The sequence below is a fragment of the Bombina bombina genome, chromosome 1, assembly GCF_027579735.1.
Source record: "Bombina bombina isolate aBomBom1 chromosome 1, aBomBom1.pri, whole genome shotgun sequence".
NCBI lineage: Eukaryota > Metazoa > Chordata > Amphibia > Anura > Bombinatoridae > Bombina > Bombina bombina.
The window spans coordinates 1,428,993,611-1,429,006,881 of NC_069499.1; the positions used below are offsets into that span (position 1 = coordinate 1,428,993,611).

Here is a 13,271-nt window from a genome sequence, read left to right on the forward strand (position 1 = left end):
ACCTGTGCTCCAAGTCAGATATCCTCAAAATGTGGACTGTTACTGTTAGGGAGGCCTGAGGACAGGTTTAGAAAACAATGGTCTAGACCAGGGGGGCCCAATAGGGCCCAGGCGCAGCTGGTAGATCACGGCCGATGTGATCAAAATGATGTGGTCAAGTTACGCGATCTAAACACTGGGGCGTGAGTAGAGTATGGTTGCTATGGATACCGCTTTATCTACTGCAGTGTTTGAAGGGGCAGGTCATTAAACAGTCTGATGGTCAGACACGAAAAGTAAAGGGGGTCAGTGGCAGTAATTTGAATGCAGTGTTTTGTAACATAACACAAGGGGTTTCTCCTGTTAACCCGAATTAAAGTCAGTACTACTTTTGTCAACAGGATTAATCTGTTGTATCTTTATGCTTTTGCACATCCATGTGTTGCTAAATCATGCAACCTTAAAGGAATATGAAACACATTTTTTTTTTTTCATGATTCAGATAGAGCATGCAATTTTAAACAACTTTCTTATTTAGCGCTACAAATAACCGATAATAATAATTTACTCCTATTATTACTTTTTCTTCATTCTCTTGGTATCTTTATTGGAAAAAGCAGGAATGTAGGCTTATGAGCCGGCCCATTTTTAGTGGCTAGATCTTGTTGAGCTGGTCATTTGAAAAGTTGATCCCAACAAAAAGTGTGGGCACCCCTGGTCTAGACTGTGCCCTTAAAGGGAAATTTACATTCAGATAGCTGCAGCTTTCTATTAGTTATCATGCAGAACAGCTGTTGTAATAGTAATAAATATAATAATACATTTAATAAATCACACAACACAAAAGATATGTTAAGAAAAATGAAATTACATTTCTGCTTTATGTCTAAGGGTTACTTAGCATTTCTTTTAGGTCATTTATAAGTCAATCGAGCACCCTTTGTGCTTTGTGCTTCAACTAAATTTAAAGAAAATATTCATATCTGATCTCTCCTGCCCATTATAAACCAATGTTTATGAAAAAGCTGCTTTTAATCCCAAAACAGATGGCAGCTGCAAGTCTGTGAGAGACCTGGGATTTGTCAAACGTAGACACTTTACAATTCTTTCCGTTGTTCACAGCTATGTGATTCAAGAGATCCTAATCAGCCTGTTATTAGCAAACTCCCTGCTTGATGTCAGGTTAGCCAAACAAGTGACTTTGTTATAGTGGCACAGTTATCTTTGTCCCTGCATGGATGTCTCTATGATATTGGTTATTAGAAACTCGATCATTAGTAAAGTGTGAAACACACTCACATTACCTAAATACATAAATCTAATTTGTAACTGTGTTGTGTGTATGGTAACAAAGTGATGTCTATAAAAGCCTTTATTATGAACTGATGCTGTAATAATAACACTTGATGTATCAGAAACTTAATGTTTATAAAATCTTATTTGTTTTCATGAATAAATACAGATACTTTATAGTGCTGCTGAGATTTCTAGCACTGTCTTGCAGCGACCATAGAGTACACTGACCATACTGCTGCCTTTAGGTGGTCACCTCGGCCATGTTTTTCTGTACACTTATGAGTTACACACGCTGCAGGGTGTGCAGAGGGGAACTTGAATTGTACCCCTGGACAGCACTATTCATGTTCCTCCCGGCACACCCTGCAGCATGTGTAACTCATAAGTGTCCAGGAAACATGGCTGATGTGGCAACCCTAACTGCCTTACAGTGTCTAGTCTGCCAACCAATTCACTGCTAAATAGTACTAAAATGCTGTTTATTTCATTATGTTGCTAACCATGCTGGTCAAAAAGAAATCTACCAGCATATTGTACCTACTTTGCTAGTTGATAAATCTTGTTAGTAGGATTATTTTATTATCTTTTGCTGGTGTGCTTCTTCCCTGCTTGCAACCTTCTTAGTGCCCAGCCCCAAGGCAGAACATGCTGTGATCTTAGATGCCATTGCAGAAAATGCATTATGTCTGCTGAAAGAATGGGACACATGCAGGAACTGTTAGTAATTTCACTTTGCAGCGTTGCTCCACAACATACTGTTCTCTTTAAACAGTGCTTCTCTCTGGTTGCACTGCGTACATTTTGCTTAACACAGTGCAGCCAGAGCGAAGCACTGTTTGAAGAGAGCATTTAAATACAGAGCAGTGTTGCAAGGCAATAGTGCATTGATTGATGACAGGCTCTCAGGATTTTTTCCCCAACTACACCCCTTATCCTTTTCCGGTCGGCAAAGCTATGATCTAAGATATTTTGTGAGCAATGCACCTTTTTTATTACTACATTTTTACCTTATAACTATGTGATGTTAGAGCAAATGCAAAGGAAACAAATTTATTCAAGAGAATTTTTTTTTCTTTGCAGCTTCCAACTGCTGCAATAAATTATAAAACTTAAAAAAATTGCTTTATTCTCCAGTTAATCAATACAATGCAATTGAGCGGATGCTTTAGTGAGACTACCTTATTTAAATTTTAATTTCAAAATGACTTGCAGAAGAATTTTCACTAAAAAATCTCATCGCAGAAAGTGAAAAAAGTTCTGCCTCTTGGGTGCCCAGGTGAATCTATAATGCTCTTTCTTTCCCACAGATGATATTCCAGCAAGATAACCCAGGGGTCTCGTTCCAGTTTTTCCTGTCTTCCCCAACAGCCTCCAGTCACCACAATCCATCACCCAGCCAGGCACGGCAGGAGTACGGTGAGCAGCAGATACTCTCTGTACTTCATTCACTTCAGAAATAACCTGAAATCTACAGGAATATAAGATATCATATATGCACGCTTTACTCATCTTAGAAATACGTAGGGAGGCACATACAATATACTTTAAAGGGTTCTTATAGTGAAAACATTATATGCTCTAATTTGGTAAAGGGATACTAAACCCAAATTTTTTCTTTCATGATTCGGATAGAGCATGCAATTTTAAGCAACTTTCTTATTAGCTCCTACTATAAGTTTTCTTCTTCGTTCTCTTAGTATCTTTATTTGAAAAGCAGGTATGAAAGCTTAGGAGCCAGCCCATTTTAGGTTTAGGACCTGGTTACTGCTTGCTGATTGGTGGCTAAATGTAGTCAGTGAACCAATAGGGTGTGTGTCAACTGACAGGTTTCTTATGCACGCACGGCTATTGGTTTAGAGGTGCAAGCGGCACCTCATTGTTAGAAGATCGATGGGCCATGGGCAGCCGGAGCGGCTGAGTTTAGCTTTGTGTAATGGCACAGAAAGGGTGAGTTTAGCAACCCTTTTTTTTTACATGGTTCATCAATTAAAGTCCACTTTATTTTTAGTAATGGGAAATCCTAGCGTTTGTTAAATGCTTGGATTTACCATCACTTTAAGTCGCACTATTCCAATGCGAGTTAAATTCAATTTCAAGTTGACTGCATTTACTTGTAATACGTGCGCTACTTCTTATGTGCGCAAACGGCCGCAATTAACCCCTTTTCGCTTGTGCGCAACATTTAATACACCACTCTTTATCTAGCCCTAAGTGTGTTACATGAAACAAACAACAACTTTAATATCCCATTAACTTGAGAGGCAAACTTAAAACACCTCAACACAAATACAGCAATTTAAAATCACTATTAATGCTACTTACTAAGCCATAGGTACTAATGAGTAATACTGGGGTGTTCCCCATTGGTTTGCTATTCTTTCTACTTCATTATTGGCTAGTTTACTTCACTAATAAAATCAACAAAATATCAGTTACTAATCACACTTCTAGAATTTATATAAACTATCACCATTTATAATGTGTTGTCTTTTTTGTTAGGAGCTCTTAGGGCAATGTCTTCCAATGAGCCTCAGCAACATACAGTATCCCGAGGTTATGCTCTAGAAGACCGAAACCCTGTACCACCTCCCCAAATAAGAACGCCCCCAGTTAGACCAGCTGGTACCCTACAACGTAACATCCGGATACCCCCAATCCCTGCTCCCCCAGTCCATTACTGGCCAGAGCAGCCACAATTTTTTTGGAAAAGAGTGGGGAACACAATGTGCTCTGTAACTTGTGGGAAAGGTAAGATGTTCCTTGATGTACTCATAAACTTGCTTCTTTTATTGTTTCAAGACATTATTTAGAGATCAAAGTGGAGTTAAACCACAACAGATGGTAGCGTATTCATTTCTCAGATTCATACACACACACACACTGCAACTATGTAATTTTTCAGAGTAATATAATTTATGAATAAGTGCAAATAGGATAATTCTATTATGCTATCTACTAAGTATAAAAGGCAGGTGATTGTCTGAGAGCATTTATAACACTATGGAAAACTGAGTATAGTCACCAACCACCATAGAGGTTTGAATTAATCAACATTGGTTCAGGCAAAAGTTTCTTCCTCGGTTTGCAATGTAGCCAGTGATGCCGGGAAACACAATGTTCTCCTCATTCATTTGGAAGGTGAATGTTTAAGAAATAAAGTTTAAGAACGAGACAGATGTGGTGACAAATTGAGAAGACAAAGTTTAGGTTTACCCCATAAACAAGTAGTACTCTAATAGTCTGAGGGGTTGAAGTAGTGATATAAAGAACAAGGAAGTTGACGTAACCATTTCTCCATGTGTTATAGTCAACATACTTACTCTACAATTATCTAGTTAAATATATGCCTATATTCCAGCTATGGACAGCTGTGCTTCTGCAATAGTCATGTTATTGTCTTTGCTCTTATTCCAGGCTTCTGGTACCCCATTTATCAATGTGTCTCAAGAAGCTCTCTAGAGGAGGTCAGTGAAGATGAGTGTGATACGACTAACAAGCCATTTCCCCAGGAAGAAGCCTGCAACACTCAGCCCTGCCCAGCCTTGTAAGACCAATGTATCTATTAACGTGATTGGAAGAGTAATGTTTTGTTGTTACTTGGCCATAGCAAAATATATTTACCATAAAATATATGAAATATATATTTAGTCAGAATATCTCTCTTAAATCTGAAGCCTCTTGCTTGTCCCTGGTACCAACTTATGCATTGACTGTGTGTTGTTGGGTTGCTTGAGTATATAGGAAAGCCCATACACAACATATGGCCCAATCACCTTTGTGTATTTGCATAGATTGGTGCATTGGGCATTCAAACGATGCTACACTTAAGAGAGATATTCTAATATTAATTAGTATATTTTATAAGGCAGCTATATTGTACATATTATTCTGTGGACACATAACCTAAGAGAATGTTTTAAGCTGTTCTCTGCCCTTCCTAGCAATAAAAGTACCAAATATCAATTATTATTATTATTATCAGTTATTTATGCTGACAGATTCTGCAGCGCTAATCAATCAACTGTAGACCTAGCATGGCTACAAAAGGGTTAACTAAATTTAATAAAACTGCAGCCAAGAAAATGTTGTTTCGGATGAAATTTCTGTTCTGAATATTCAATGAAATTTGTTTCCAGAAATATTTGATGGCTGCGCTATTCTGTATTCATTTAGTTTAAAATGAAGCAAAAACTGAATTTTCGTTAAAGAGTGAAAAGTTCACCTGTAGCTAAAATACTTACCTTAAAGGGCCAGTCAACGTTTACATTAATGTTAGATAATTTTTCAATATGTGCAGAACTATGTAACATTAACCTAGTGACACTAGCAAAAGAAAAAAGATTTTAAAGAATTAACCCGCCCAAACCTTCACTTACCTTACCTCCCTCTCCTGCCTCTACTGCTCTTCTGGTTTCTTCAACAGCGTGTCACTGTCTATTCAGGTTGTGCAGTTGAACTACATGTAGCGCGGCCCCGCACTGGGTAATGCTGTCAGCACTTCTTGTAGTTCAACGGGACGTCCGATTGCACTGTGATTAGACAACGCGTCCATGACGCGCTGTTGAAGAAACAAGAAGAGGCTGGTAAGGAAGGGAAGGTAAGTGCACGTTTGGGGGGGTTAAATCGCTAAAATTATTTTTTTCTAAATATTTAGTGATCATATATGAAGAATCATCAGCTGTGAATGCTGCATTATATTGTTTGTGTATCAGGTGTAATTCATTGTTGTTTTACTATTATACCTATATCGCCCCCTAGTGGACATTTCATGTACACTACTATAAATTTGTCACGTATAACCCACACTTTTACTATAAATTTGTCATGTATAGCTCAAATAATTATAATTAAAAACATATCATAATTTGTAATATATACAAAGTGTCCTATAACAGAATGCCACTTAGCAAAGACATTTTAGTAGTAGTAAAAGTATTTAGTTCAGTTTGTGTATATTAAAAATGTAAAAGGGATACTAAGCACCTTGTAATTACAAGACATTTTTGTTGTCTTGCTATAACATAACATCAGCTAATTCTAAACATTTTAAAAACAAATGTATAGCTTGTTTGCTGCAATTGTTTTTTAATAGCCAAATTCCACCCACCACTTGTCTTATTTGTGGGGCGTGTTTCTGCTTAGTACAAGGCTAGCCCCGGTCATTACGTTAGTATAAAGTGCATTGCAATATAAAGTGCATTGTTTTGCAGTTGTTATATGCCAAAGCAGATTAGAAAAATAGATGTAGCAGGGTTAGCCTTCATAAGTCTGCAGAGCTAAATTAAATGAAAGAAAGTCTATTGTTAGGCTGTTTTACTATGCCTAAGTAAACATTTTAACTTTCTCAAGGTGTTTGCTGTTTCTTTGATTCCATATTTTTGCTGATGCTTTACTCTACCCGGGCACATTTTATGCAAAACTTTTTGATAGTAGTTATTGTGAATGTCGCCATGAATGCCAAGTGTACGTTAGCTATAAACAACATCATAAAGCTAAAAGTAACAACAGGATCATGCCCCTTATCATTTCATATACATGTTTACAGATGTAAAATATATCTAATCACACAAGTGTAATAAACAATCTTACTTTACTCTAGATGTGCAACAACCTCAAATGTTTAGAACAATCAAAAACAATTAAAGCCCTGGTATTTTTTGGCTAACATGCTTTAAATCTAAGAGAAACAAAGAGGAAAATAGCAACTACTTGAAATCACTAATATTTTATAATAATCTGAAGAAAGTGGTTTTATTATTAATTTGGAAACTAAAAGCAAATACAGATTTGTGCAAAAGAGATCCCTGACACGTTCTCTTTAATATGAATTGTGTGTCTTCTACCATATGCCACTGATACTTAAAGGGACACTAAACCCAAATTTTTTCTTTCATGATACAGACAGATACAATTTTAAGCAACTTTCTAATTCACTCCATCATTCTCTTCCTATCTTTATTTGACAAGCAGGAAACTGGCCCATTTTTGGTTCAGAACCTTGGATAGCACTTGCTTATTGGTGGCTACAATTAGGCCACCTAATCAGCAAGCGCTAACCAGATGCTGAATCAAAATTGGGCCAGCAAATAAGCTTTATATTTCTGCTTTTCAAATAAAGATAGCAAGAGAACAAAGAAAAATTGATAATTGGAGTAAATTAAAAAGTTGCTTAAAATTGTATGCTATATCTGTATTATGAAAGAAAAGAAATTGGGTTTAGTATCCCTTTAAAGGGACATAATACTCATATGCTAAATCACTTGAAACTGATGCAGTATAACTGTAAAAAGCTGACAGGAAAATATCACCTGAGCATCTCTATGTAAAAAAGGAAGATATTTTACCTCACAATTTCCTCAGCTCAGCAGAGTAAGTTCTGTGTAAAAAGTTATACTCAGCTGCTCCCAGCTGCAGGTAAACAAATTTAAAAAAAATGAAGAAATGAACAGCAGCCAATCAGCATCAGCAGTGCTGAGGTCATGAACTCTTACTGTGATCTCATGAGATTTGACTTAATTCTCATGAGATTTCATAGTAAGCTTCCTTTACCTGATTGGTGAAATAATATGAGAGTGCACAATGCTAGTCCCTTCAGATGTCCCAGGACAGACACACTAAAATGCTGCTTAGAAATTCTTTACAATAGGAGGTGGCTACTGAGGAACTTTTGAGGTAAAATATCTTTCTTTTTTACATAGAGATGTTCAAGTGATATTTTCTAGTCAGCTTTTTATAGCTATGCTGCATCACTTTCAAGTGTTTAAACATTTGGGTATTATGGCCCTTTAAGCAAAGAGGTTCTGATAAAGTTTCTAGCGGATGAAAAGCGTTGCATGGAGTTTGTAGTTGTCTGGAAAGCAGATGTAGTTGTTAGAAACCAGATTTTAAGTGTCAGAAGTGGCATTTGGTGAAACTCACATAAAATGCACCAAATGATGGAGATCCTAGTGAGATGCCCATCTCTGCACTTTGATATAGACACTTTGAACATTGGGCTGGATTTCAATATCTCTTGTTGTGTCTAAGTATAAATTATGTGAGTTTCTGCTGTATAAATATTTGTATTTGTAACTATTTTCCTCTATCTTTCTTTTAGTGTTATGTATACAACACATCATCTGTGAAATAACACGATTTATAAAGATTATTGCATTGAGTCGCAGTTGTTTAAACACACAACTAAGTTGTATCACTCTCTGTGTACAATATAATTAACTATGACATTTTAATTAATGTAATTTTCAACACATTATATTTTTATGTTATTCTGCATTCTCTATTCTATTACAACATTTTCCACTTGATATAAATAGATAGCGCTGATATATTTTGCATTGATATCCTTATTGAGATAGCAGAGTATGCTGGGATCATACTGAATATCAGTTTATTGGTTTAGAAAGAAGCTGATGCCCTTGTACACAATAACATTTTTGCACTGTGACGCTGTAGATATTAATGAATGTTTTTTTGTGTGGCTTTAGCTGGGACGTAGGTAACTGGTCAGTGTGCAGTAGGACTTGTGGTAACGGGATACAACATCGCCAGGTGCTGTGCCGACAAATGTATGCCAACCGTACCACCATGGTGCATCCACAGAGGTGTGGCAGCCTGGTAAAACCCAACGTCACCCAGACTTGCCAACTTCGCATCTGCAGCAACTGGGAGATCCAGACTAACTGGACCACGGTAAGGGGGATTCTTGTGTATAATACAATAGCTTCTGATTTTAGGGTGCTGATAACCGACTTACTAAATGGAATTGCTATTTAAGAAAAATTGAACTTTCAAATGTATTATCATGGATTTAAGTCCTTTATAGTAGTGAATCAACGCTTTACTAGGCCCTTAGTTATGTATACTTGATTACAGTGGCGGCTGGTGACTTTTGAAGATGGGGGAGCACTAGCCCCGCCCTTCAGATGGCTCCGCCCATTTTAGTGTGTGTATATATACACATACATACACACACACATAGCCCACACACACACACAGCCCCCCCTCACACAGCCCCCCCCACACACACAGCCCCCCCACACACACACAGCCCCCCCCCCCACACACACAGCCCCCCACACATACACACAGCCCCCCCACACACACACAGCCCCCCACACACACACACAGCCCCCCCCCCACACACACACAGCCCCCCCCCCACACACACACACAGAGCCCCCCCACACACACACACACACACATAGCCCCCCACGCACACAGACCCCCCCACACACGAACACAGAGAAGGGACTGGAAAGCACATTGTATTTAGTATAAAGTTACTAGCAGACCATCATCAGTTCTTCACATCTAGGAGCAAAATGGTTAATAAAAAGGCTGTGAGCTGCATGGAGAAGGGTTGAGACCTCTTGCCCTGTAGAGCAGTACACATCAAAGAGGCTTGAGTCCTTTAAAAATAAACAGGAGACATGAGTAAAACCTACCCCTGTCTGTCTTCCCTCTTACCTTGGTTCGCAAACTATCTCCTGCCTGAACATTGATCATGACCTGTGTGCAGTGTACTGGCTCAAGCAGAGTATCAGGATGTCAGCATGACTGCACCACACACGGGCAGGGAGAAGGGGGGGCCGTGGGGTGAACTTCCATGATGATTTGGGCTGTGTGTCATTAGCATCGCGTGTTGGACTAAGAAGGTGGGGGAATCGGATTACAGTTAGCACTAAAGTCAATCTAGTAGTCTGCAGCCATTAACCCTAGCATTGCCAAATACACCCCATCCATGATCATCAATATAAAGCACATCCCCTTTCCCCAGTGTATAACATGCACTCCTTACAACTTAGAACCACTGTTAAAAGGTAACACTCACTTGTACCGGAATGATCATGACTAGCTGGTATATTAAAGATTTTATCATATGCTGTAGAAAGTAATTTTTGTACATGGACAGAATTTTGTGAGACTGAGCTATATAATATTGGCTGATGACTGTATTAAATCTGTGCAGGAACAACGATCAGCTGAGTGCCTGAAAAGTAATTTTGCTATATGAAGCAGGATGTGATCAGTTATCATTACAGTGCAATGCAAAATATATGGCAGACCCTTTTCACAAGATGGCTTCCAGACATGAGCATCAGGGTTTACTCACGTTCGGTAATCTGTCCCACATGTCCACAAGCACTAATGCTCCTGTCCTGAGATTGGAATCTGTCCGGACCGCTGGGAGGCACATGCGGTCTCAGTGACTCACTCTAGCTGGCAGTCCGTCCCGGCTCTGCCTCCTCGCTGCCTCTCTGCCCTCAAGACAATACTCCTCCTCCCACACACACAGCTCTTAGTGTGCGAGTATCAGGTGACAGCTGGCTCTCGCACACTAAGAGCTGTGCGATTAAGAAGGCTATGGGCTGGCCTGTAGGTGGCACTGCAGTCAATGCGGTTTTAAAGTGGAAAGGGCTTTTGCCTATACTTCTATCTATCACACTGCACAGCATGTGCAATATAGATAGAAGTATTAGGCAAAAGACCATTCCACTTTAAAACTGCATTGACTGCAAATAAATAAATAATTAAAAACAGCAATTTTAATGGAGCCTGGAGGATTTTTTAATTTAAATAAGCAAAAAAGGTTTAAAAATTTTTTTTTTTTTTTTTTATTTCTCAATCATTTTTTTTTTTTTTTTTTTTTTTCATCAGGGGTCAGGGGGTTTCAGGGGTCAGGGGGTTCACACGCGCAAGTGCTCCTATAGAGGAGCCTCCACTGCTTGATTATATACAGGTTTGTGTCTTTTATACCTCTACCTGTTACCATAGGAGCATCTCTTACACAATAGGGACATCTTGTGGATGTAAAACAATACTACATCCATTTGTGACTTTCCAGATGATCCCATGGGCATAATCTAGTTATATTAATTCAATAACATTAAAACACATAAAACCTATATATACAATTAGAAAAGGAGATCATAGCACTAACAACAGGTTCACTCAGAACAATTTAAGAAGCAATATTAATAGATTACATAATACCAGGAAAGCAATTCAAAGAAATAATTTAAAGGGACAGTCTAGTCCAAAATAAACTTTCATGATTCAGATAGGGCATGTAATTTTAAACAATTTTCCAATTTACTTTTATCACCAATTTTGCTTTGTTCATTTGGTATTCTTAGTTGAAAGCTTAACCTAGGAGGTTCATATGCTAATTTCTTAGACCTTGAAGGCCACCTCTTAAGAATGCATTTTAACAGGTTTTTCACCACTAGAGGGTGTTAGTTCATGTGTTTCATATAGATAACATTGTGCTCATGCACGTGATGTTACCTGGGAGCCATCACTGATTGGCTAAACTGCAAGTCTGTCAAAAGAACTGAAATAAAGGGGCAGTTTCCAGAGGCTTAGATACAAGATAATCACATAGGTAAAAAATATATAAATATAACTGTGTTGGTTATGCAAAACTGGGGAATGGGTAAAAAAGGGATTATCTATCTTTTAAAACAATAACAATTCTGGTGTAGACTGTCCCTTTAAAGAAATAGGTTTTAATCATAATCTTTGTTAAGACCTTTGGTGTAAGGGCCTCTAATTTGTAAATCCAGAACAACTCTCTGGCTTTTAATAGATGTTCCCTATCTCCTCCCCTCCTAGGTCCGACCACTTGTTCTATGATTTGTAATCTCAACTGGCATATATTATGACCCATAGAGAGGAAGTGAGATGATACTGGTGCATCTTTATTCTTCCGTCTAACATTAGATTTATATTCCGTTATCCTCTCCCTTACCTCTCTATAGGTCTCGCCTACATAGATAAGACCAAACGGCCACTTGATTAAGTAAATGGCAAATGTAGCTCTGCATGTTAAGTATTCATTTATCTGGAACTTCTTCCCATTCGTTGGATGATAGAAATGGTCTCCTTTTATCATAGAGCTACAATGACTGCAATTAAGGCATGGGTAACAGCCATTTTTTTCTTGCACCTATAGTTCTCTAAATATTTTTCTTTCCACTGCCTATGTCAGTATGAACCAACATATCTTTAATACTTTGTTGTTGTTTTTTTATAAGCTACCATTGGTCCTATTTTAAATTCATTAACCTGGGGATTTCATTCTCTTAAGTTGTGCCAATGTTTTTTCAATATCCCAGTTATTTTTTTGCTTAATTTGTTATATTGGGTCACAAATATCATATTATCTTTCGCCTCTCGTTTGTCTTTTTTAATTAGCTGATTCTTTTTGGTCACTGCATTAAGCTGTTCCAAGGCCAATTTTGGAGGATAGCCCCTGGTGGTGAATCTGTTTGCCATTTCTTTTAGCCTATATTTACATTTATTAGTGTCAGATACTAACACTTTACCCTCGTGAATTGGCTTTTTGAAATTGCCTTGGATACATTTTCAGGATGACAGCTACTATATTTCAATAGGTTCTTTTTATCAATACTTTTTGTGTATAGGTCTGTTTTCAAACGCCCCCCCCCCTCTTTATAGATATGTGTCCAGATATTCTATACCAATTTCACTCATATTTAAGGAAAATGTAAGTCCTCTTACTGAGTCATTTAAGTCTTGGACAAAGGACAATAGGCTACCAACGTCACCCCCCACATGCCAAACACATCATCTATGTACTGGAACAGACTATGAGGGTACACAAAGTATTCCTCAAAGCTGTTAATGAATATGTTGGCGTATGTTGAGGCGACGTTGAAGCCCATAGCCGTCCCTTGTTTTTGCAGATAGATATGAGTCCATAAATAAAAAGTAATTTTGGTGTAATATAATTGTGAGTAGGTCTATTAAAAAACAAATCTCTCCTTCAGTATGGTCACTATCAGATCTTAACACTTTTTTAACTGCTGCAATACCACTAGTGTGTTTGATTAATGTTTATAGACTAGACACATCTAAAGAAAATAATATACATTTCTCCAACATAGGTGTGTCCGGTCCACGGCGTCATCCTTACTTGTGGGATATTCTCCTCCCCAACAGGAAATGGCAAAGAGCCCAGCAAAGCTGGTCAC

At 38.0% G+C, this 13,271-nt stretch overlaps 1 protein-coding gene across 2 annotated transcripts in view; it reads left to right on the forward strand.

The window, feature by feature from the left end:
- Positions 1 to 13,271, forward strand: part of ADAMTSL4 (ADAMTS like 4) — a 419,450-nt gene that overhangs the window by 369,161 nt on the left and 37,018 nt on the right. For both annotated transcript variants that reach the window (XM_053705462.1, XM_053705467.1), the window contains 4 exons: positions 2,583 to 2,691; positions 3,775 to 4,023; positions 4,690 to 4,819; positions 8,760 to 8,964. In XM_053705462.1, the coding sequence (XP_053561437.1) occupies positions 2,583 to 2,691; positions 3,775 to 4,023; positions 4,690 to 4,819; positions 8,760 to 8,964 (693 nt within the window). The remainder of the gene's footprint in view (positions 1 to 2,582; positions 2,692 to 3,774; positions 4,024 to 4,689; positions 4,820 to 8,759; positions 8,965 to 13,271) is intronic.